A 26672-nucleotide genomic window follows, 5' to 3' on the forward strand; every position below is an offset into this window, starting at 1 on the left:
AGTGAGGGTGATGGAGCACTGGAACAGGCTGCCCAGGAAGGTTGTGGATTCTCCTTCTCTGGAGATAGTCAAGACCCACCTGGATGCCTACTTGTGCAGCCTGCTGTAGGGAGCCTGCTTTGCAGGGGGGCTGGACTCGAAGATCTCTAGAGGTCCTTTCCAACCTCTACAATTCTGTGATTCTGTGATCAAACATGATTTAAGGGAAAAGGCTATAGTAGGAAAAAGCTGTCCATCTCTTCCTTTCAAACGCCCCTCCCTCAGGTAACTCTGGTCTGGCAGCATCACATCACATACAAGGCATTACCCACTTACACTTGTTACTTATTTACAACTGTACAAAACATGCTTTGACTATTCCACATCTTTTCCCTTCCAACCAAATTAATTAATAGTTGACTTCCTGAAGCCTTCTTTCCTGTCTTACAGTAGGTGGGGCAAGCCAGCATTCATTCCCTCAGCGCACGCATCCTCCTGCAGGCAGCACAAAGCAGCGACAGGCAGCAAAGCCACTGCCGGAGCGGTACCCCGCATTCATTAGCCGAACAGCAGGAACCGCTTTCCAGCTGTATTGTCTGAAACGTACAAAAGCCCCTCGCTGACCCCAGAGTATTAGCTTGTCTGTATAATGAAGCTACCAAAAAAAGTGAGTTCCTTGTCTAAAAGATCAAGTTCGGGTCATTACTGTTTACACATTCAGAGCTGACTGTGGCTCAGGCCATGAAGCGAATTTTCTTCCTGCCTCTTACAGCTTAAGTGAGACGCTCACAACCACGTAAAGCACATCTCAGCCCCGAGGTGCAAAGTTCTGTTTGTTCAGCATGACTCGAGTATAATAAGAACAGTTACTCTGGGGATTCATAAACATGTACAAAGTTAAACCAACCATGGTTGTTCAGAGCAGTAAAGCTTCTCAGTTATGGGCTTTGTTATCTTTTATCAAAGAGCACATTCATTCAGCTTGCTCTGTTCAAACATTTGCTTACTCTAAGTGGACTTAACTGAGAAGGATAAAACTTTCCTGAAAAATCTTACCCAAATGATTCAGTCATGGGAATTTCATTGTGTGCCACAGAAACAAGCCCAGAAGGACAGCAGAGGTCTGACAGTGCACACGAATGCTGATAGTTTACTAGGTGAACCTGTATTGAGTTGTTTTCTGACAGATTTTTCAGTGATTAAAGATATTTCATAATTTTATATTTTAAAAAAATCTATTTATAATTCAAAATATTTATTTTTAAAACCTGTGTTCCCCTCTCGCATTAACTTTGTTTACATGTTGCTTATTTTGAGTAGCAAAACTGCAGTAGCTCATTCTATAATCTGCTTTTGTATTTTAGGGCTACTCACCATTAACCTTCAAACTGCAAACATTTCAGAGAAATATTTCAATTCAGACCACAAACTATTCTCAGCGTATCTGAAAGCCTGCAGAAACAGTTCTATACTGAGCTTTGGATTTGCAATAATCTCCAGGGCTGCTCTGATAACAAAAGGATGCTAAAACACAACATAAACGTGATGGAAAATTTTCCTTCAGCTTCTCACCATTACAGAATCACATCCCATTTGACAGTAACACATTACCTGCTGCAGATGGAACAACCCTATCCCCACACTGAGCCCCAGGCAGTCTCAACTCTCAGGTGCAGCACTGAACCGTTATACAAGTAGATTATTCCCAGATAAATCATAAATTAAACCAACGGAGCATGCAACGTAGCTGCCAGATAATGCTACCTGACAGCCCTGAGCTCCTTCCCAGCTGAGCTGAGGTGGAGTCGGGCTCCCCTTCAGCATGAGCTTTTTGAGATGCCGAACAGAAGTGACATCCTACCCCACCTGCCGACCCATTAGCTCCAGAGAGCACAAGACGGCACCACGAGGAACAGAGGAGAGCTCAGGGTTACATTTCTGATATAAAACGCTCGACAAATGTTCCACTGTGGGGGCTGCACAATGTTAAATGACGTAAATAAGGCTAAGCTGTTCTCTATCATTAATGGGAGTCTGTCTTTTTTCTGCATTTCTGAAGTATTTTAATTCATAACACACGTGCTCTAGTACAGTAAGGATGAAAGCCTATTCCTACAGAAATCAGTAGGTAAGGCCCTTGTGAGGATGCCAACGAGACCAGATGTCACTTTTAAAGCCCACCTTGCTCATTACAAAGTTTTGCAGACAGTGATGCTTTGCTCTGTACTGAGGTTCTCCGCGTGTTCCAGGAAGCAGCACCACCACACTCCTCCTCCAGCCTTCGCACCCTTATAAAACCATTACATAACACTGCACCAAATTCACAGCACGGACGGTTTAGTTACCAGATTTAAGATGCAATTCATGGAAAGGTCACTCAGAGCCTACGGTAAGTAGTAACTGGTTGTTCATGTGCACTCAGCAAAAGGCATTTCTCTTCACTCACATTCTGCTACCAAGATAAATCAGGATCAAAAGTGGGACAAAGCTTCATTAGAGACTGAAAGGCTGTAGAGAAGTTTTAAATTTAAGCTAGTTTGTATTCGAGTAGGGAAAGCACAGCCTAGCATACTGCATCCTTTCTACTATGTGATACTTCTCAGTTTCTACCAAAAAAACACACTTATCAATTGACTAAGAAGTTTAATTACTAGAATTGAGCACAGAGACACAAGAGTTCAATTTCCCCTCTAGTGTAAAAGACAGCTTCAGAAACTGCCCGTGAGATAAAATGTCAAGCAGCTTTACAACATGGGCTTTAAGAAAACTTGTTTGACTTACTATTGTGCTGTTTGTATAAGCTGCAAGGCAATAAAACACAAAGACCTTCTCAAGCTCTCTTTGGAGCTGAGCATAAAGAAGGATATTCTTTCCTTTGGCAGCTCACACAGTCAGAGATGGCAGCATTTGACTTCAGTTGAGTTCTCGAGGCTTTTTCCCCTGAAATGGTGATCACATCAGTCCTTCCTGAGGCAATCTCTGAACACAAGCTGGGAGCTCTGTACATGAGTCCTAAAGAGTTAACAGAGCTGTTTATGTAGAGACAGATGTGAAAGAATATAAAGCTCCTTTTGTGTGTTACAGGAGCTTAACATCTGCTTTGTACAGCATAACCCTGCTAAGATGAATGCAATATTCTACTCTCCCTTTTACACAAACAAAACCAAAAATAGACTGAAAAGTTTTGGAGTTAAAAATAAGTTTAGCTGAAGAAACCCCATTGTTTTATTTTAAGATATGACACACAAGCTTAACTCTGAGATTTTACTGCACGCCAGAAAACACAGAAATACTACCAACATGTCATTTCCAAAGCTCTGATGAATGTTACTGAATTAAAACACTTAAATGTATCATCTGGTTTTTTTAAAGAGCCGTCCCCTAGCAGAAACAGCATTGACAATTAAGTGTGCAAAAGGAAGTTTACAACACCATACACTTTTTTAAATGAAACCAGTATGTTTCAGAGGCAGTCTCCATTTGGGCCCCCAAAGTACCAGTAAAAGTTCAGTATTATTGTAGAAGTAATCCTCTGCAACAGCTAATTTTTCCACTGCAAACCCTCTCCTGCAGTGCAAAATACCCAGGCGACAGCTTACTTGAGCACAAAGGGGACCTCACAACAGCAGCAGCAAGTATAAGACTCATCAGACAATGGTCCTGTTCATTGCCTGGATTTTGTTTTGAGCAAGAAAATGGCATACAACATAGGAAGTCAAGGTATGTCACTTTCAAGGCCACAGGCAATGAATTTATCTTACACCAGATGGTCCACAGAAACTGCATGCACACATTTCTCTCCTATAGGAACTGAGATCACTCATCTCTCAGCAAGAGAAGGGTAAGCTATTACACGTTCACTGGGAAGTGAAAGCATATCTTGGCAAAAATAACCACACATACTCTGGCCTAGAGATTACAATTCCTTCACAGATTTTATCACTAATGGAGTTTACCCAAACTGCTCAAAACCTACGATTGATTATAAGAGCTTGTTTTCAACTAAGACATTTGTTTGGGAAGTTCTCAACAAAATATTAGCTTATGGTATCATACACAGGTTTGACATGCTCTCAACTTCAAATACAAGACCTCTGTATGCCAAAAGTAGACTGGAACGGGTTATGTTCAGTGTGGGGAATATGAAAGAGGGAATTAGGTGACAAGACCAACCAGAAGTCCAAGCTAGAGGCTGGCAGGCACCGACTGAGGGTCTTCAGTTAGGTTCTTGGAGTAGGAGATAATAAACAAAGGCTTTTACTAGGACATAAGAGCTGTGGAAACGGCAAACAAGGAGAAGGAACAGAGCTTACTTGGAGCAGAACAGTGGGAGACTTAGAAATAGCTAAACGTACTGAAGACCAGAATGTAGAGAGATGGCTTAGATAAAGCTTCAAGCAGGAGCACCAAGAGGAGAGCAACTGTAGGCTTGTGAATATGGATGAAGAGCCTGAACATTGGCTGATATTGTATGTTAGCAGAAAAGAACTGATAGTTACAGAGTAGATATGATGTCTTGGAAAGGGCAGACAGCTAGATGTTAGCTTCTCATTGCCAGGGAGACTTCCTGCTCCTCCCTCTACTCCTGCTCTGGAGCAGAACCATGTTGTATGTATTAGTAATACTAATTAACAATAGCACTAAACATTTCTAAAAACAATAACTAATGTGTGAAGATTGTTAACTAAAGTAACTAAAAGTAACTAAAAGACACCTCTGCCGTGCATCTCAGACTTCTAACCTTGTAAAATAACTTAATGTCACTGTTTTTTTTCCTAGTTCAGGTTTTGTGTTGTACGTTTTGTTGTACAGGCAGTTCTACATAAATTAAACTACATTAAAAAAACAACGTTATACGAAAGACAGGATGTGAGAACTTTCATCCTTCCCCTTCTGTACATGAACTAAGGTAAAAGCCTTTAATTACAGGACCATACAGCCCATTTTCCAACTGGCATACTTGTTTTTTAGTGCGTACAATAGATTCAAGTAGATGACTTTGGATTCCTGAAACCAATGGACCCAAGTGTTCTATGTACAATCCAATCATTCTTGCAACAAAAACAGGAGGGTAAGAGAAAGGTTGGGAAGAGGTGAAAAAGAAAGGCTGTGTTAGAAATGAAGGTCTTCAGTCTCGTGGTTAAGAATACTGTGTTGTTGCTCCAGGATTTGGATTCTGTCCCTCCTTGGCAGCGCTGGAGGATTCTGCAACATGAAATCTAGTTTAACAAAAATATTTCAGGGACCAATGCTAATCTATCACTTTCACTGCCTCAAGAAGCAAAATCTGACTATTTCATAAGTACTGCATACATCCAACTGTCCCTGAGGCAAGCGCACTGCCTTGAACTTAAATAAGTCTAAAATATCAAATACCCCAAACAAGCTCAAAACACAAATATTCACCAATATACTTGCTTTTCATCTTAGTAAAACTGAGTTTATTCATCCCCCTTATCTTAGAGATATTGCAGTTATAAATTCTGACAATCAAGCAATCACTGCTGTAAGTTTCCAAAGAAATTAACAATGTTTGCAGAGCAAGATTTGTATATGAAAAAAATACAGTGTAAACAAGGTGCTGAAAGAACTCTGTGTAGTAAAAAGGTATTTATTTTAAGGGGTGAGGATTTTGCTGCATTCCTTTTGCAGACTGAATATTCTTCCCCATGTTTTCTCAAACACAATATTTTAATGGCAGGTAACTGCAGACAGAAAGTTGAGAAACTAAGTTGGATTAAGTAAAGCTTTATCACAATTCACTGACTCTTATCACTATATTTCCAGTGTTTCACATTATGATTTCACTTTACTGACAGCATCTTCTACGACTGAGGTTGTCAGAGTCTTCAGAATCACTAAAAGACGAAGAAAAGCCTCATGACTCCAGGACACAAATCCTCTGCAATCCTCTGCAGAGTAAGAAACAATTCACAGGCTTGCAACAATACAGACAGGGAACGAGCCAAAGAGGCTGGTTGTCATAACCCATCTATGGCTGTATGCTTAATCTTTGCATCAATCTTTTTATGACAAGTGAAAAGTGAGGACACCATATTGGCTTACGAAACGTACAAGTCACCCTGCCCACACACCTACCATCTGCAGGCTGGGAGCAGCCAATCCAACTGCCCAGCTCCTGGCAGATCCAAGCTAGGCTGTTGCTGTCGATCAGGGCAGATCAACCTGATCAGCTACAGGGCCACAGCCCAGCTCCAGCCCAGAGCTGCTCACAACATGGCGCTGCCCAGACAGCTGGTATTTCCCCCTCCCCTAACAAGACTCCCACTCCCACAAAAGGGCAACAGGAAGGGCACAAACAGGATGGCAGGCTTGACATCCCCTGTGGGCTGCCACATTGACTACACTGACCTACATCTGCTCCTCGCTACTGTTCTTTCCCTCTGGCTTTCTGCAATACTATTAACACTGTGCTGCTACTATCCACGTGGAGCAATTAGGAACAGAGATCATCCTGCCATAAACTCATTGTCAAAAACAACTATTTTTTCAATTCTAGATTGACAGGGAACATGGACTGTCTTTTCCAAGCCTTTGTGGATCCAGTTCTTATACACATAGAATGCTACAGTCAGAGCAAGACAATTCTGCTGCTGTAACCAACAGAACAAACTTCATGCATTCACACAACCTCTTACAGGGAGCTGCAGGAATTCTAAGTGTTGCCAGAAACAGGAAGAAAGGCAGAAGTACAGGTCAACTAATACAGAATATTTATTTAAGCAAAATTCATATCTCTCCAATATTTTCCAGTGGATAAAAGTGTACCATATAAATCATAAAGACACTCCCACATAGCAAATCCAGCTCATAGTTCAGTTAAGGTCCTTACATTTTTAGAAAAATACCTTCCTCTTCACTTCAAACTCAGTGTTTGTTCTGAGTTCTTTAAATGTCTGAATCATTAATCACATGAGGGCTATGACAAGGAAGTCATCACACCAACTACTGAAGCTCAGTGAAGAAGGAAGCTCAATACAGGACACCATTCAATCTACCCTTAGCCAATCCAGATCGCAAGCTCTCCCCAAGGAAGAAGCCTCTCAAATCTTCTTCCACTTCACTCACACGCTGTTTAGTAGAAAGAACTGAAGACAATTTATCCCACCAGCTGCACAAACCTGGTAAAACACAAAATCTGTTTCCTCCAACAGCAGCCAAAAGCCAAAATTGAAAATTTCTTGGATTTCTTACTTCCTGTGGCCACTGATGTGTTTGCTGGTGCACTGAGACCCTGCATTCTGCCCAGCAAACAATGTCTTACACCATCTCAGCAACGGATAACACTGAAGCAATTGTTAGGGCAGCTCCAGAGAACTATATACAATCACACAAAGACCTGAACAAAGGCATTCACTGAGGTCTCAGGAAATGGATTTTCATATGACTAGCCACCACAGTATGCATTTATGATAAATATTGCAGGCAATCTCCTTAGTTCTCCTTGGCACTTTGGTTCCTTGCAGCAAATCTTCTTCCCCACTCTGAAGTGCTCTATATAATTCATCATGAACTGGGTACAAAACAAATGGAAACACCAATTCATCTTTTCAATTATTGTTACACATTTCTTACCTGCATACTCCAAGGTGACTTAAATGGAGCTTTCTGGGTCTATCACATCAAATTGACATGACATCAAGTCTGGGCATTTTGCATGAATTCTATGTTCTTGAATTCAGCACCCTTGATTTAAAAGACCATCCAAAGAAACACTCTACAGTTTCAGTTAAACTGGTATGTGAAATAAGTGTTTCACTTTTGTGGGTTTTTTTTTTTTTTTTTTTTTTTTTTTTTAACTCTTTTCTAAATGCAATCCTTCATCTGCTTAACAATACACTAAGATTGATTTAGGAAAACTGGATGAAAGACTAGCAGTCACTTCAAGTTTCAAACACTCTACTTAATTTTTATTTGTAAAATGTGTCTCTAGTCTTAAAAAAAAAAGTTCCCCTTTAGCTAAGATAGCATTTTTCTGGATGCTTTTGATTGAAGTGGCATTATAAAGTTTTTACAAGAACAATTCTAGAATACTTTCACATTGCAAGTCTTAAGTAAGCTTAAATAGGACAGCAAAGCCCTCAATCACAGGCTGCAATGGTCTAGTGTGGATACTGAAGAAACTGGTTCGTAGGGCTTAGTACTTGAACTAGCTAACCACCTCAGCCAACTAAACCCATACAAGTTGTCATGAAAGCAGTGTAAGCAACGCTTCTGAGGAAGATTTTAAACCTATAAACTTCATTTGAATTCGTTTCTTACGATGTTTACAACTACTCATTATATAACAGTGCTTCTCTTCAGGAAGAAGAAAGAACCACACTGAGTTACAGCATCTCCATTTCAAGTCCTCTTCATTTTACATACAGTACCTTGGATGTAAGGTCTCGATGGAAAATGCCTTTGTAGTGAAGATAACTGATTCCCATAGCGATGTCATATGCCAATTTCACCCTCACTGTCCAAGGCAGATGCTGGTTGCTGTCTAATAGCTGCTCCAGGTTTCCATAGTTGATGTACTGAAAAGACAAAACAACATTTGTAATTAAGTAACTTCAGATATTGTCAGAAATGTAAAATTCATCATTACACAACTGCCTTCAGCTCAGCTACACATTAAAAATTTTTGTTTTTTCTTAATTGCCAAGCAGGCAGGAAGTTTGGCCAACAGAGGCAGAAAATGTCTCCCTTCCCCACCTCTACCAATGCATTAATGTTAAAGATGCATGCAACAGCCACCACTACATTAACTCAGTGGTATTTAAATACTTGTATTTAATTAGACCCTTAAGAAACACCTACAGTATAACACTACCCTCCCATTCCTGTGTGTGGAAAATAAATGAAGATGAAGAACTGGCTCTCAGGCAGAATAAAACAATGAGAGGGCTAAGTATCCGAATGTAGGTCACAGAGCCTGATCAAGTTTTCAGATTATCAATTCCCTAAACTGAAGCAACATCAAAGAAAAATATTACAATATATTACTGTAAGTCCAACTTTTTCATTCCTGTATCTACATATCTTAATCAGCAATTTGATTCTCAATGTGTTCAGCACATCAACTCCATCAGATGGAAGCCCCTGTGAAAAAGAACCTGCATAAGTATAAGATAAATGTTACAAGAGACCGCAAAAGAAACCAGCACCCAAACAAACGCTACACAGTATGCACCAGGGCTAAGCCACAGCAACTCCACTGCCTCTCAAATCATCATTGCAGCAATGGGGGACTTGTGCTTTATTCACCTTATACCACACTGACAGCTATGCTGTGTTTGAGCAGCTTCTTACGCCACTTCTTGCTGGGAAGCACATGTGCAACACATACAGATAAGCAGGCAACAACAACCCTCTTGCCCAGCATTTGTTTTGCTTCTTTTAAATACAAACCTTTGGCTTGATCACAGTGCTGTGCCCTTGAGCAACCATTCAGACAAAAGGTGAGCAGAAGAGTTACTTTATTACCATCAGAGACTCTTCAAAGACAGCTGATTGACAGCTCCTACCTGGGCCAGATTTTAGAGCAGGTGTCAACTACCTGCTCATATCAAAGGAGGCAACCTCAAATAAGTGGCCTGGGTATAAGAAATACTCCAATATTCAACAGTTACAAGTTCTTGCCACCATTTCAAGACACACTTTCACATCATTTGCAGGAGAAAAAGGACAGTGGTATACAAGATAGAATTTCAAAATAGTGTACACAGTTAACAGAATTGGGTGAGCCAAAAATTACTTGTATCTTACAGTTAGGCAAGGGAAGCTCTTGAATTTAAAAGAACCTGACTGCTAGTTTAAAATGCACTGCCCTGTTTTTAAATAGTACAATCCTTTAATCAAACTATTGCCTTTTGAGCTAGTATCAAGATGACTGTGCAGATAATTGTGCTTAGTGCACATCATTTTGCAAAACGAAATGCCTAATGGTCCCTCTCCAAAAATCAAAGTCAACAAGAGTTAACACACTCATGATGAAAATCAGACGTTTAGCACAGCTACAGCCCAAGCACTGCAACCTGGGGGAGGGAGGGAAGGGCACTGATCAGATGGGTACCCTGAAAACAAGAAATAGCAGGCTGGTTCCAGTCAGAGATCCGAAACAACCTGGCTCTCATGCTGCAAGGTCACGCATCAGGAGGGCAGCAGCTCTGGAACAGGCTGCTCAGAGGCTGTGCAATCACCTTCCTCAGATTTTTTCAAGACACAATTTGACAGAGTCCCAGCCAACCTGACCTAGCATTGGAAATAATGCTGCTTTCAGCTTCTGCAACTTTGTTCTTTCTTACAGCTTTTGCTTGGATCCCTATGGAAGCCAGATGAGCGACACTACAGCACTCAAAAAACAAACAAACAAACAAACAACAACAAAAAAACATTGTTCAATATAATTTGTTTTTTAATTTTAATTTATTTGTAAATCACAAGATGATAGCAAGCTTAAGGAAAAGAACAGCAATTTAGATATTTTTCCACTAATTTAATGTATATTCCCAGCACAAGCTCTACTTCTCATCCAGTTATGTTCAAATCAGAATATTGACAGGCCTGGAATAGAAAGCACAGAAAACCTAGCTCAGTTACCGCAGTTACAGACTAACAGTTAGCAGCTACTTTGGACTGCTTCCCCTCTCTGACTGGACAATAACAGATCTTACATACAGAACTGCCATACTTGATTTCATTGGCAAGTGAGTGGAAGGGGAAGGAATTGCTGACCTGGCTTTCTGCTCTGTTTAGGAATAAATTGTGCCATACCAGAATGATAATTGCTCCAGAAACACTAACAAATAAAACAAGCAACTGGTAAGAGTATTGAAATACTGAAAAGTGGCAGTGAAAGCTGTCTGCTATTTTGTGCACGATTATGTCCTCCTGAAATGAAAAGTTAAGTTGCCTACTGATTTGAAGATGCATTGCTTCCATGCTAGTGAAATACATCTACTTTACCTATTCTCTCAGCACCTCTCCAGCCAAATTAGCTTGCAAAGTCACTCACCCACCTTACTTCAAGGGCATTCTAGCACAGACTGAGCCAAAACAACAGATACGCAGAGGACACGGCATGCATGAGCTACAGAAGAATCAAACCTGACTCTGGAACATAAAAAAAGCCACAAGACCTTCTATCAGCAATTGTCACCTGAGTAAACATCAGATCTCATTTACTAGACATGAGTTCCCAGTTTTGGCTTTAATTTCTACTGTACTTCTTTGAAGCATAAAAGGCTAATCAAGTGAACAACTCAACTAAGATTTTCCTATATCCATCGGTAAGGCTCCAGCTGATGTCAGATTTTGGCTGGCCAGCAGATAACCTTTATGTGTAGAGTCCTTACTTGTCCCCAAGGCAAGTATCACACAGAGTTCAGTGTTCTCTCAGTGTCACAGAAGTAATCCAATTCTTCGGATCACTCAGGCTGATAATGCAAACAGTCAGCCTGATGGCCTGATTTATTCAGAGCCCTTCAACAATGCCTTTTTGGTGCAGATACAAAATTACTAAGATTGTTTCCTATTTGCCAATGAAACTGAAAGAAAAATACTTGTTCTCAATCTGGTAAGAGCACAAACCAGCTCTGCGTGGTAATAATATCCTAGAGGATGGTAAATTCACCTCTCCCATAGAGAATATTGGATATATGTATTTTTTTTTTTGTCCCTGAAACACTTCAGGGCTGGTATTTTCAAACAAAAACCAATAAGGCTACAGCACACACCATCTCAAAGCATTATTTCACTATAGCAACAACAGGCATTGCATAAGCATACAAGCAATTGGAGAAGAGATCTGATCAGGCTACAAGAGTGAAAGCAAAGGACACCATTTCATAGAGACCTCACAGCTAAAGGGAGCAGTGTTCAGACCTTTTCAAACTCTGTATCATCAAGTTGCAGTGGCACAGCTACCCATTATTCCTACTGCTAGCTTTTTGTCATGTAACAGGAGACAAACAGGCAGTTCATCTGGTTGCCAGAATTTAAAAGTAACCACCGTAGGTTGCTTACCTTTGCATTTACTAGAATTCTACACAGCAAACTAACGTTAGTATAAAAGACCTTGGCATTTTGGCTCACAAAAATACCTCTATAACTACGAATTTATCCATGATAAGAGTTACTTAAGCTTCTGCTGCTAGAATGGAAGGTCAGCAAAACCCAATGTCGCATCTCTCCCAAACCTGAGGAAAGAGGTCAGTAGCTTCTTTGAAGGACATGCCACCCAGAAATTCAGCCAAATATAGGTGCTATCTAGACCAGAGAGCTTTGGAGAAGCTTCTGGTAGAATTGCTGCTTTTGCAGCATTAACCTATACAACTCTTTCCCACACAACAGACAGGGCATAAGGAAACATCATTTTAATCTAAGAACAGGATAACAGAACTGTTTCCTTGCAAGTACTTGCAGTCACATCATCAGACTCGAGCATTTAAAATGAGGAATGGAATGAAATTCAGCATATCATAGTACTTGCGTGTGGTACAAGGTGATTAATTTCAAGAAACTAATACTGAACCTTCAGCTTTTAGGTTTTAGCCTTAAGATTCAAGAAGTCTTTAATGCATTCATAGGAAAACTAGAAGCTTTCAAAGAAAAAGAAGATTGGATTTACAAGTCCAGCAGCTAGAGCTCAAAAACAAAGATTGTAAATATCACTAAGTCTGAAGGAGAAGAAAGAATGGAAATGAAAAGAGCTTTCAACACTATTTTGAAAATCGATATTGTTTCAACATGTAGGTCTAATAGAAATAAGTCACCAGATACTACAACACAGGAAAGCCAGTAAAAAGTTGGCCTACTATTTACTCTGCTTTACATGTCAGCACTTCACAGTGCCACAAAGCAAACAACTATAAGACAACTCTGTATGGTGGCCCAAACGTTGTCAAAGGCAATGCACTAGGTGGTGAAGAAAAGTAGGTGTGGAGAGTGTATTTAAAATGACAGCTCAAATGTGATAAGTAAAAAAACACGAGCTCTGGGACCCTGGAACACTGCAAAACACCGAGATACTAAAGGATGAATATCCTGGAGAAACACAATGAAGAATGCAAAAAGAGAAGCAGGAACATACTGAAAGTACAGCCATGGCTGTAACGCCTTCAGTGTGGAAGACAGAGAGATGTCAGAGCAAAAGCCAGACTTTGCAAACACAACAGCAACCTATTTGAATCACCTCTGGAAGTAAAAGATAACTCTCATGCCTAATAAAGAAAAGAGGAGATCTTGTCGCTCAGCCTTACACAGAAGTTTCAAATCACACATTTCAAGGAGGACACAACTTAAGTTCTCATGTTTGAACAGTCATCTGTCACACCCAGCAGTGACTACTTTGAAGGTTTCTGGCTGTAAGACAACAAGCTGATGTACCCTTCTGCCCCAGCTGGCATAATTAGCTGCAGTGGGAGGACTGGAAATTTCCTAGTTCCCCCCATCTGTTCTCATTAGCTTCAACCTAACTGAACCAAAATGAAAGACAGCATTAATATGTTCAGAACTACTACATGAGATACTACAAGCTGACATGCTGAGGTTGCCTACCAGACTAAATGCAATTGTTTTTGAAATCTGTTCATAGAGCTCTGCTTGTTAAGAAAAATGCACTGTTTAAAAGTCTGCAAACCCACCTCACCCAAGTACCTTTGAACAGTAACCTTCCAATTACACTGAACATCTAACACATCGATGGCACCAAACCAAATAAATTAAGCAGTAAATCAGAACAAGTTGGATGTTTAATTTGGGCTGTACAAATACATTCTTGGTCAGCAGGTAAACTGATGTTGCCAAGGAGAAAACCACAGCAGTGACCATCAGAACATGCAGGTGAAGGAAGCACATTTCAGTACAAAGCTCTGATTTTTTTCATGAGGCCAGAAGGGCCTTACTGGATAGGCAAAACAGCCTGATTAAAGGAATGAAAAAAGCCATAAGTCTTCCTCTAAAGGCCACTTTTCTTCCCTGCTCCTTGGTTGCTGAAAATAGTTTTCCAACCAATACAATTTTGTTGTTCAACTAAAAAAAATGTTTGTTTAAAAAAATGTTAATCATCACTGGACGAAAATAATCTTGCTTTAAAAAGTGTCAGTTATTCATTGGAGAGAAGGCAAGCTTTCCAATGCAATTGCCATAGCATAACTACCATTGGAACACAGGACTGTCTGCCAGGAACCACAACAGACCTACCTGCAACTCTTGTACTGCATCAGGTGTTGCACCAATCAATTCACTGTCTCTTCCTTCTAAGAAGGCATGTACAAGCACAGCTTATTTCATAAGGGCAAACAAGAATTAACATGTACTGCTCAGAAAAGAGCTTTAACAAAAGCCATTTGTTGCATTCCAAACATTTAAGTATTTAAGTGCTGGCAGGGAAAAGAACATGGCAAGATTTGCCTTCCTTTAATTCTCTATACCCAACAGCTCTCATGGTCAGCAAGCACAATTCATCCCTTTCCTGCCACTCCATTCAATTAAAATGGAATGCTCAGTTGCTTGCCTGCTGCCTGAAGCAGATTAGTGTAATTGAGATTTCAACTGCAGGCACACAGCAACAATGCACTACTGCAACCTGTACGTATGAAATAAGGTTTATGGACGTTGTTTACTCATAGCCAGGTTTGACATATTTCAGGAAGTTCATTTTGTTGGAACCGGAAAACACTCCCAGTATATCTATGCAAACTGACCTTGATAACCACTTCTTCCTGTAATTTTATTAGTAGGAAAAACAGAAAGCTAACGAGGCCTAGCACAAAACTACATTTATAATCTGAAGTCACACCACTACACCACTTGGATTCTAAGCAAAGTCTAGTGCCAGTAAGAATCTGTGATATGGCAAGATAGCAACAGCATAAATCATCACACAGGCACAGAAGAAAAAATACCTCGTTTGTGAGACAGGCGAGAGAAACAGCATCTCCACAGTAACACTTCTGTTAGAGAGCAGAAACTCGCTCCATACTGACAGCATTCTGAGCACACTATTCACTCAGTTGTCTAGAAGCAAGCTGCAGCCCCTGACATGGAGCCTCTTACTTAAATAAGCTTTTTCTCACCTTCTCCGCAAAGATACTGGCTGCAGCAGCCCATGGATTATATGCTCACAAGATTCCAGATAAATAACCTGTTAGCTTTATGTAAGACTATAAATACAGCTGTAAGGACCTACTGAGTCAAAAGTTACAGTACACAACTTCACACAGAGCAAACACTGTTTGAATTCTGCACAAGGAATACTGCTTTTGAGCTGCTTCAGAGTGCTCTCCCAAGCCTCAAAACTCTACCTGTGCCACAGTGTCCACTTACATCTGAGGGTGCTTAAATGCTGTATAGACAATTATAAAATGCACCAAGATCCCCTATAATCAGCACTGTGCAAAGTAAATGTTACCAGAATTTTCTCAAATAACAGTTTCTGAGTGGTTTGAATGGCTGATAAGCGACATGAAATGAAGAAAGTGAAACTACAAACCATTTGTTAATTCATGAGTATGCTTCCCGTGGACCAGGGTGAGAGAAGAGGAAAAGGAAGAGAAACCTCTACATCCTTACAGTAAATTCTAAGGAAAAAGGGCCAGCATCACAATGTTTAACTGAACTTCATCTATATATGCACATGTAACAGGAAGATCCAGTCCTCAAGACAACATTCAGTTTTCTTCCCTCCCCTGCCCCCATACCACAGTAGCTGTAGTTTGCATCTTCTCATTGCTATTGATCTAGACCTATTTCCAGGATATCAGAAAGCAACAGAAAGAGAACTGAAGTGGTTATGGTTCAAGAATGTTTTTTTTTGTTGTTGTTTTTTGTTTTTTTTTTTGTTTTTTTTTTTTCCCCTGGAGACAATGGCAAATGGTCCAGTAGAATTAAAATTAGTGTCAAAACACTGATACTAAAATAAACAAAACCAAACAACTCTCCATACCCACTGACACACCTGCATGTGATTTGTGTACATGTTCAGGGAAGGTAGCAAGGGAATAAGATGACAAAGCTTGCTGGATGCCATTTTCAGTTTAGTATTTGCCTTTTATCTTACTTTCTCCTATCATTCTAAGAAGGAGGAAGAGATCACCATCAGCAGGATATTTAGCAAGCCTTCCTCAGAACACAAAATATTTAGATACATCTGTCTCAAAATAGTAAAGAAAAAAGGTTCCTCGTGCACTGGCTCAGAAGAAACAAGTCAGTCATCCTCCTATGAGGGGGGAAAAAAAAAAAAACTATTAAATCCACAATGTAGCCTGCATTGCCAAAAGTAAGAAAGTATTTAATCATGACTGAGTTTTTAAACTCATACACAAGCATTTAAGAAAATGAATAGAATATAAAAGCTTGCATATCCAGAAGTTCTCACTGGAACAACTGGTTGCTCACCACTTTTGAGCTAGCCACCTGCACACATAAATACAGTGCAACTAAATTTAGGCTCATCTTTTCAAAGTCTTGGCCTTTGTCTTTACATGAGGATTTCTTTAGAGTCTGATTATAGTACTTGCACTTCTGAACTTCTGTGAGAATCCACCCTTCCCTCCTTGCTTAGCCAAAGACTGCAAATGAGTCTAGCAGTTTTCCCCCACCTTCAGCACAACGCTGTGCTTACACAGGTCCCACAGCTTGTCTCCTTCTGGTAAAAGGACAGCCATTCTGTGCACAGTTGCCCTCAATATACTTAAGCTTAACTGGACACCAACTCCAGCAAGTTTTTCCTTAACCAACCTAGCAGCACTTCCCTCCAGAAGCAGAGTTCAGAAGGTCAGCTTGCATCTTGCAGAAGCCAGTTTTTGTCAGCTTTTTGTTTCCCACACTGAGCTTTTCATTGAAGCTTTCTGACAATTCCACCCTTTGATAAAGCAAGGACCTACTTGAACCTCTGCTACTTATTCTGCTTCATCTACGTGACGGGAGATGACTCTCTAAAATATGCAGCTCAGGAGAACTGCTCGAACCGCAGCAGGCCTGCAGCCACAGGAAAATGCACAAATTCATTAACTAAAGCTTTCTCCAGTGAAAAATCAATAGCAGTCTTCCTCCTGTTCTCAGAGGGAGTGCTGCGACCAACTATGGCACCAGTGAACTTCCAATCGAACTGAAACTACACAGCAGGAGATTCTTTGGGGTATATAACCAACCCAAAAATGAAGGTAAAAAATTCCTCTGTCGGTTGGTATTTTTCTGGAAATGCAAAGTCTTTGATCACTGCAATCAGACAAGATGGTTAGCTTTCATTCATAAAAAGGTAAACAGCCAACAGATGCAGGAAAACAGGAGAAGATCAACTAACTTAAATAAGGCTCCTTACATGTTTCCCAAGAACCTGACTTAGCTGAAACTCCTGTGGAGGCCTGTATCAATTTTGATGGAGAAAGAATGAAAGGGTCAAGCACACCGCATGTGCCACAATATCAGGATGTGAGAGTATGAACTGGAGATGGAATTTCAGCCAGAACACTAAATTTCCTGCCTCTTGTCACTGAGAGCAAGGCCCCCTTGTGTGATTTTAAACTGACTTTTTTGGTATGTGCAGCACATCAAGCTGTGTTTGGGACTGAAGTCTTTTTTCTTCTTAACTAATTCACAAAAATATTTGGTTCCCAAGGAAAATAACATAAACAAAGTAAAGAATATGTACTTTGTGCAATAACTTCAGACTCTCAGACACTTTTTTTGTTACAAAAGAATTCATGGAGTTCCAGCATGAGGTTTAAGTGGCACAACATTTTCTGAATACCAGCGCTACCCTCTCTAGTCTACAAACTTTTAAACCCTTACTTTGAAAAGTCTACCAATTAATTTATTACATATACTGTGTTCAGATTTAATTTTGCATCCAGTGATGCATAAAAGGAGTCAACTTTGCTTCTGCCTTTAATCAGCCAAACTCCAATCTCCTGTAGAAACTACAATGATGGGTACCAGTGTCTGCAGTTCTTAAGCTGTTGGAATAAGCAGTCATAAGGACTTGGCATGCGTGCCTGCAGCATTATTTCATCAGACAACAAAATGAGACATCTTTAGCTAATCAAGCAGCATGACTGTACTCACATTCTTCTGACCCTCACTCAGGTTTCTTAGGGCTGATCACCTGGAGAGAATCAATAATGGAAAAGGTTGGGTTTTCCCCCCTCTTTTTCATGCATCTTCTCCAGAAAACATAGTTTGGGCAGACACCTCTCCCCCCAACCAAAACAGTTGGTTTTCTAGCACCCTCCATATACATTTTGTACTAAGAAGAATATGGTTTCTTAAAGACATATCCATACTTCTTGCCAAAGATCTTGCAAAGAATTGGTCTCAGCAATTCTACAAGCTGTGAAGTGCCAAATTTATTCAGCCTTTCATATGCAAATCTCTCAAACTGAAGGAGATGAGCTGTTACTCCTCTTAATATTACTAATCCACAGGAAGAAGGACCCAGTTTGAAGGTGAAACAGAATGATACCTTGTATAGCATAGGGAAAGGTAGAGCTGGCCAACAAGCATCAATCCACATTGGCTGAAAGTAATTTCAGCAACATTGTGTAAATTAAACTGAGAGCTTAAGTGAACTGTTACAGCAAAACTGAAATTGACAGTCCATATGCGATGAAGACTGAGAAATTAAGACCAAATATAGCTCATGTGTTGACAAGTATTTTTAAAATTCTGTTGTGAACAATCAAAACAGATGAAGGGAGGCACCTGCACTAAAGCAAGTTTTTAAAATAACTGCATTTCAAAAGTATCAAAGATATACTAGAAATGATTTTGCAAGCTACACAAGGACAAGCAAAAGTACCAGGTCTACCTGTGGCCCTGAACAAAGCTAGTAAAATAGCATATGTGCATATGCTTATGAAATACAAGTACCTAATAGTCAAATTTATAGATTTTTTTTTTAATTGCCCCCTTTAAAAAATTTCTTTGATACAAGAAATGTGAAGCAGACCCCAAGGCTTAGGATCTAAAGATTCTGGGTCTTTAAAGTTTCAGAAAGGCACTGCTAGAGACTTGGTTTGCCATGTTATAAACACATTCATCTCAGAATATAAACAGAAACTTCCTAACTTTTTGGCTCTAAGAAAACTCCCCATTACCTATGTCTGTTTCCTCTCAGCAAGACAGCTGCTGAATGACAAAGGCAATACTGTCATTTCTTCATAACCAAGCTCTGGTGTCCATGCACAGTGAAGTAGAGAGCACAGCCAACAAACTTGCATTTCTATAAGCAGTCTGTTTTTGGGGGACCTTTTTAGCCTCAAAAGATGGAGCCCAGATTCACAGGCACTCACAAACAGGTTTTGCATCTTGTACGTTCACTTTAAAACTATTCCTCGAAGTGAAATGTAAAATACTCCACAGTTCTATATATTTTGAAATGTACTGATAGCAGAAGGAACAAAATATTTCAAGGTAACTGTTACTTTGCAGCATTTTTTTGTATTGAAATGAGTTTTTTTCCCCAAGAACAGAAACGTAAAGCACTATGCAGACAGTGAACAGTCCTAACAGACATTCTCTGTGATGCACTCATTCTATTTTAGTGCTGGAAAAAACAGTTGCAATGAAATGGAATAATTTCTCACCTTATACATTACAGTCTAGCACAGTCTTCTTAACACCTGAGTTGTTTCCTGCTCCATTTTAACCCCTATTTGTGCTGCCATGGCCCTTTTTATTTTCCTTGGGTCCTACAGAACTTCATCCAGTCCCCAGCCATTAAGGGGGAACAAAACTACTACTGCATCAGACAAGGTTACCACTACTTTTCTCTGCAGGTCAAGTCCCTAGAGGCCAGATGAATGGTTTTCTCTTGACCCCAAAGCAAGTATGCGCTTAATGACTCCTGTAAGAGAAAAGCTAATGAACCCAAACAACCAAATTAACTGAGGAAATAACACAGATGTGTGCTGCCTGGATTTCCAGTCCTACACTGAAAGGAGCAAAAGCAGCAAGGAAATATCACCAATTGATACTCCAGTTTAATCCTACATAACCATTCTTGTCTTTAAAACATATCTTCCTGAAATTAAATACACTCAGTCCTGAGAACAAAATCCACTCCAGAGAGGGTGCAAAGTAATCGTAGTTTAACAGAGGACCTGAGGCTTCTGAAGTACTTTTGTTAAGGCTTCACTTATTTTTGGTACTTGGCTGATATGGTTTTTTATAGCTAGAGGCCCAGATGGCTGCTACGTTCTGCACTTCCCAGCGCTGGCCTGAGTGCAGTACCACTGTCGTGGCTGTTCTGTCCATATGGAGAAGTACATCAAATAAGTCTGCAGCTATAAATGAATGCTACAGGAAGTATCTGAACTAAGGACAAAAACAATGAGGCATGCAACTAGAGATTTAGTACAGTATTAATCCACAGACCATGCTATTCATTGGTTTAGAGATCATAAGGATCAATTTAATCTGCAGAATTTTACACATACTTTGAGTTCTTACAAAGTTTAAACAACAGACTTTCTACAGCATCCCAGAGCTGGGAGGCATTTAGAATGTCAGCTGTTGGCTACTGAAAGTCAGCTGAAAGATACCCTTTGCCATCATAGCACGTTCATCTTTTTTCCTTATTTATTTTTTTAAAATCCCATCTTTTTATAGTAATTCCTCTAAAACAAAGGCTCTTTGAATTAACGGGTATATTCTCCATGATGTCAGTAAAAACATCCAAAAGAAAACTTGCACAGTTGCTCTTTTCAGAAAGTTGCAGCAGTTGCCAGTTCTACAAGGCCATAAAGTCAGTAACACGACGTACTGCCTGAACCCCTCTACACTGAAATAAGATGCTTTACAGTACGTCCTATGGTAAATTTCAGTAAGCAAAGGTAGCTAATAGAAAGCACAGGGCACTAACGAATACAAGGTGATCTGGAAGCTTTTCATCAGTATGGCTCAGCTGTATATATCCTCAGCAGTGAAAATACTGCACAACATGTATGAAGTAACAGAATTCTTCTGCCAGCAGCAGATTCCTCTTCCTCTAATAGTTTGGGCAGTTACTAAAAATAACTATAGACTATGTGCAAGAGTATATCTAGGAACCTATTTACTCTATATTGAATTATTTTAATATAGTAATGCCATGACTATATTATTTTCTAACAGTATGAAATTTTGAGTCTTATTACTTCAATTTTCTACTTGGTGCAATCTGTAACACATTTTCATCTTCTCTGCAGTCGTATGAAAGCTCACACTCACCAACTGCTCCCTGCAGCGATTCCCTTGTTTGAGGGACACTGAGACACTCAGTTCCCTGGGGCTGATGAGCTAAGCCCACTGTGAACACAGAGTTCAATATTTACAGCATACAGGTGTAAAACTGAAGTTAATCGAGCAGTTTGAGTCACATTCGTGTAATAGCATGATTTAACATGTGTTGTAGGAGGTGGTGAAAGGATGAAGCAGGGAAGGAATGGTGCGCCTGGGCCTTTTAAAACTCTTAAGTGTGCAACTTCTATTTAGAAGGAACTGTACACCTATCGTTTTTGGTTTAGAGGAAGATACCGAAGGGATGTCTGTCATGGTTTCTCCATTTCAGAGACAAAAGCTCTCCACAAATAGAGAAGGAAAAAATAAGGAAGGGATAGGACAATGTTTCAATAAAACATTCTTAATGCTAGATGCTGCTTAGGAAATTTTTAATTCAGAAGGACCCTTCCTCTTAAAGAATTTATTTTCCCTTCCTTGTAGGAGAATAATTCAGCACAACTGTAACAATTTGGAGAATTTTAAGCTATTAATATCTTTCTTCCCAGTTAGTACCATCACCAAGAGCAAAAGAATACTACAAATAGGAAGGCGTCCAAATGCCTGAAACCCCATTTATTGCATTTACAGTTTGCCTAAACTATCACTTCAGCTTTCGCCTACGCAGAGAGTTTTCAGTTATCACAGAAGTACTTACTAAAAAAAAAAACAAAAAAAAAAACCCTCTCTCCCACAGCCATCATCTGTTTCATTACGGTGTGCTCTAGGAGTACGAAAGGGATGCACTGTGCAAGGAGGGAAAAAAAAGAGAAACAAACGAACTATGAATTGTGGTTGATGGTAACAACAGCACTGTCAGATTCAGCAAGCCATTACAGCACACATCAAAATTGTCCAATAGCAATTATCTTGCCCCAGATGAAAATTAAGATGTCTGGAAGGATTTCTGCAGTAAATATTTCCCAGGGTTTCTGAGACAGCTACAAAAATTAATTGAGCTGAAAATGTGCATCAGTTCAAATAATTTTTTCTCTTTTTCTTTTTTTAATAAAAGAGCAGTCAAGCAGCATGGCAAGACCTTTTTCTTACAGCAGTTCTTGGCATGTATATCTGCATTAAAACTCCATTGCCAGCACACATTGCTGCAGACATCAACATTCTGAGCATACAGGAAGCATTTTAGAGTTCAAGGCACCTTCATGCATGCAGCATCTGAAAGATGCACTACACAAAGCTGTTGGTAAGGACTCACCAAATGGGGTATGGAAGCCACTGAAGGAGCCACGTGCCAGAATGGCTGGCTTGTCCCTTACAATCATTTCATAATTATTCAAATGCCATATACGCAGCTTCTTAAAACAAAGGCTGCTCACGTAGATCACTGGACTCGTGAAACATCTAATAGTGCACCGCACGTTGGGATGGAATCAGGAGGACCGACTCGGTAGGATGTCAAGGAGAAAAACTGAAGCACCGTTGGAGTGGGGTGTTTGGCAGACAGCACATCCAGCTACTGGCTGAAATAACACCAGCCAGCCCTCAGCTGCTGCCCTTGTGTTCCTATCACACCGCCACAGCCCTGCACGAGGTCTGAAAAAGCTGCAATACGCGTCAGATCCTGCATTGAGCAAACGCAGCTAAAGCTTCAAATTGGGGCAGCAGAACATTTGTGCCTTATTTTCCTAGTTTTTCTAGTAACAATTAGCTATTGTTTGTAAAGCACAAGTTATTTCAAGATAACTCAATCAACACATTAGCTCTCCCTTGCTCATCTTCTACACACAGCTGTCAGGACTTGCATTTTCTTGATGAAGGAATTACCTTGCTGTATGACTCGGTGCACATACATGCATCCAGCTATAATGATATTTAAGCGTAACCTCTCTCAGCAATTCAAATAAATGTGCTTAACAGAGTTCAACAAAGAATTTAAGCTCAGCAAAAAGGTATTGAGTGGCTGCTATATGCTTGGACCATAAACTACATTACCTGCTTTCGTAATAGCATGGGCCTATACAACATGCAACGCATAAGTGTGTTTTATAATCTCCTGGTAGTGGCTCCTAACTGGTCCCTGAGAGCTCAGCAATGCCTCATGCCAACTGACGTCACTGTACTTCTCTGCAAAATTCTCAACAGCTGAGGATGCTGTGTGCCAGGAGATGAAGAAACAGTAGCTAATAAAGCTGTTAGATTAGGGAAGTGGACAGAAAACACCAGGAAGCTTGAAAGAGGGACTGGACTTAGGTTGGAGAGGCATGCAAGTGCATGCAGGAAGCACTGCAGGCTCATAGCCTCAGAACCAAACCATTAGCCACAGATTAGAGGTGAATATTAAGAAATATTCAGCTCCGAGTTTTACAGAAAGTGAGCACAGTAGATCTATACCCATTAGCTTGCTGTTTGTGAGACAGTCTAACACCTGCTAACTCAGCTGAGCTCTACTTCCATTAAATGCTTAATGCTATGCTTTCAATGACAGAGGTCCCCACCACCCCAAATTATCCTGTGTCTCCAAGGATACTGAACTACTTCAAAAGCAGCATATGCCACAGTTTCTGGTTTGAGTTGAACTTCAAAATAATACTGCATTTTCAAAACTGATATGATTGTAGATTTAGAACAAGGTCAAAATCCTAGGACAACCTATAATTAAACAAATTTTTGTCGCTGTTGGGAAAAAAAGAATCTGCTTAATTAACAGTCATGTAAGACAAAGGACAATTAAAGCAATGCAAAATGCTGCCAATGGGGAAAAAACCCAAGGCCTACATACTGAGGTCTTCCTCAGGCAAAAAACCTGCTCTGCATGATCCTTGTATTTAGCTCTCCATGTGTTCAAAGACACAAGAAAAGAAATCTGTAACACTGCAGACTGTTTTCCAATAGTGAAGTACTGTATGCTACTAATACAGCCCCTTAACTAGCTTATAAAATGCTCAATGCTCCTCTAACGTTTGGGCCTGCTGCCTTGCCTGCTAACAGCACAGGGGCTACTAAGCACAAGTCAGCTAAATCCATTCACCAGTTACTTGTAACAAGAGCTCAACTTCTTATATCATGAAAACACAAACATGCAAACAAATATGATGTCCTACCGCCCCCTCAGACATAAGCTCTAAGTGATGCTGTATCTCTTCTACTTAGAAATATCATCAACCACACTATCAAAGCACAACTTTTCTTACTAAGCATAATCCATGACAAAAATGATAATTAAGCTCCTTTCAGAACAGATCCAGGGTAGGCTAGTGAGAGAAAGAATTCTCCCTGTAACTGAGCTATCTCCTGAGGAATGGGCTGCTGAATCAATAGCTCATCTCCAAAGGAGTAATACCATGGGAGAAGTTCTACGTGCTAAGCAGTGTCAGGCTAGTATCAATTATGTTAAGCTGTGGAAGGTAGGAGAACCTCGAGCTTAAAGAAGCCACAAGATGGTGGATAATTTGTTTATCCTCCTATTCTCCTGGGCTATATTTGAACAGGTGACTCACCATGTACAACTTGCACTCCTTCAGCTGGTCATTTCAGCCCCCTTCCCTAACCTTCACAAGTCATCAGAACTGAATCATTACTGTACACACACTTCAAGACAAAGAACACCTCAACCAGCAGAAAACACAACTATACATTTCATACATTCTATAAAACTGAAGAACAACTACTGGATGGGAAAAAACAACGTGTGGATTTCCTACACATCAACTTGCCCTTAGGTTGCAGTTTTTCCTATCAAAGGGATTATATACGTCCATTTTGGTCCACACAAGACAAGCTACATGCAAGTAATCGTTACACATATTTTTATACCATGCTATGAGAGCTAATCTGTTTTTCAAAACTTCGCAGGGATCTTCTTTAACATAATTTTTTTTTTTTAAGTAATTCTTCGGCAAATGCACCAGGAATCCATTGCAATTGATAAGTAACAACATACACGTTACCACTTGTGTTACTTTTAGGTAGGAGAGAAAAGGGTTAATTTTTTAATTAAGTAGTTCCCATAAAATAAAGGTGAACAAGAAACACGAACTTTACAAAAAAGGAGCATCTCAACCTGTACTGAAACTAAAACACCAGAATAAACACTGTATTGATTTTTGACACAAAATAGCTAACACTATTCACAGCAAGAGAACCCTCCCTTCTGTTTGGTTTGGGATTTTTTTGTTTGTTTGTTTTTCCTGAGGGGCATTAAACACAATTCAGTGAAACTTAGTGGGAAGGCCCATGTGAACTAAAATTTCTGTTTCTTATTTGATAATTAGACTTTGGCCAGGAAATACAGGCAAGGGAATAGTTCCTCTTAACGGAACTCAGATTAAGGTGTAAGAAGATAGCAGGGACTGAATATACTGATATCACCCAGCTGAAATATCCCTGATTCATCTGTGAAATGCATATGAAATCAGAGAATTATAAATGAGACTTAAATGCAATGCAATGTCTCCAAAACAAGTATTAGTTAGGAGCATCTCAATGGCAACCCAAATCTCTAATTCAGAATATTATCAGTGGAACTTTATGCTCCTACTGTGATTATTTTTTCATCTTAATGAAACCTTCTAATGATAGAAGGCATCCACCAGCTATCAGTGAATGCAGTTCTAAGGCCTGACACTGCAATCTTACCTCTGCATAGCAAGCAGCACGTGGTTATCTATTAAGGCCCCATAAAAGAAACTACGACTGTAGGTGAAGAGCAATTGCAGAATCTGGCCTGTGAGCAATTTCATATTGAGTGCATAAATCATGAAATAGCCTTACCTCAGTAAGTGCGTGCAGCTGTCCTTGATGCACACAGACACCCATAAACCTAGAAGAAACAAAAAAAAAAAAGAGAAGTGGTTTGGGCTTTCTTTCCTCCCCTACCTTTTTTTTTTTTTTTTTTTTGCTTTGTTTTCTAGAAAGAAACAAGGATAATAGAAACTAGTCACAAGAAAGAAGGAAAAAAAAAAAAATCAGCCTCAGACAATACATACCTCAAGGTCAATTATTTAAAAGTCTCAGCACAAAACAAAATTATATGCCTACACTGCAATATGTGTTCCAAGAGAGCACAGGAAACTGCTCAAACAAGACGGAAAGTTACTAACTTAACTACAAGCAAAGGCCAGCAAATAATGTTTTTGCAGAAGGGAACAGTCTCAGAGCTCTCTGCTCCAATGAAGCCAAGTAATCCACTGTTGGTCTGCATAAAGTGCAAATTACTTCCCTTCTCATTGTGCTGCATAAGCACGAAGATGTTCCTTTCTACCCCATTTCTAACCACAGAGGACTGTGAGGGCATGTGCATGCAGCATACTTCTCTTTTCCCCCGTGCCTCCCTTTTGTTTTCAACAGTCGTATTAAAGCAAGTTTTGATGGTATCTGGTACATCCCACTGTGCAAGGTTCAGACTCCTGCTAAAAGAAAAGACCATCAATCCTTTGACTCTTCTGCATAATGACAGAGAAAATGTCATATTT

General features: G+C 39.9%; 1 protein-coding gene across 1 annotated transcript in view; it reads right to left on the bottom strand.

Moving 5' to 3' along the window:
• The window catches only part of TESK2 (testis associated actin remodelling kinase 2), a 69150-nt gene that overhangs the window by 15289 nt on the left and 27189 nt on the right, over positions 1–26672 (bottom strand). The window contains exons 4-5 of the mRNA XM_085232306.1: positions 25972–26020; positions 8373–8519 (exon numbers count right to left, since the gene is read on the bottom strand). Of these exons, the coding sequence (XP_085088432.1) occupies positions 8373–8519; positions 25972–26020 (196 nt within the window). The remainder of the gene's footprint in view (positions 1–8372; positions 8520–25971; positions 26021–26672) is intronic.

This window comes from Meleagris gallopavo, chromosome 10 (genome assembly GCF_905368555.1).
Source record: "Meleagris gallopavo chromosome 10, MGAL_WU_HG_1.1, whole genome shotgun sequence".
Classification (NCBI taxonomy): Eukaryota; Metazoa; Chordata; class Aves; order Galliformes; family Phasianidae; genus Meleagris; species Meleagris gallopavo.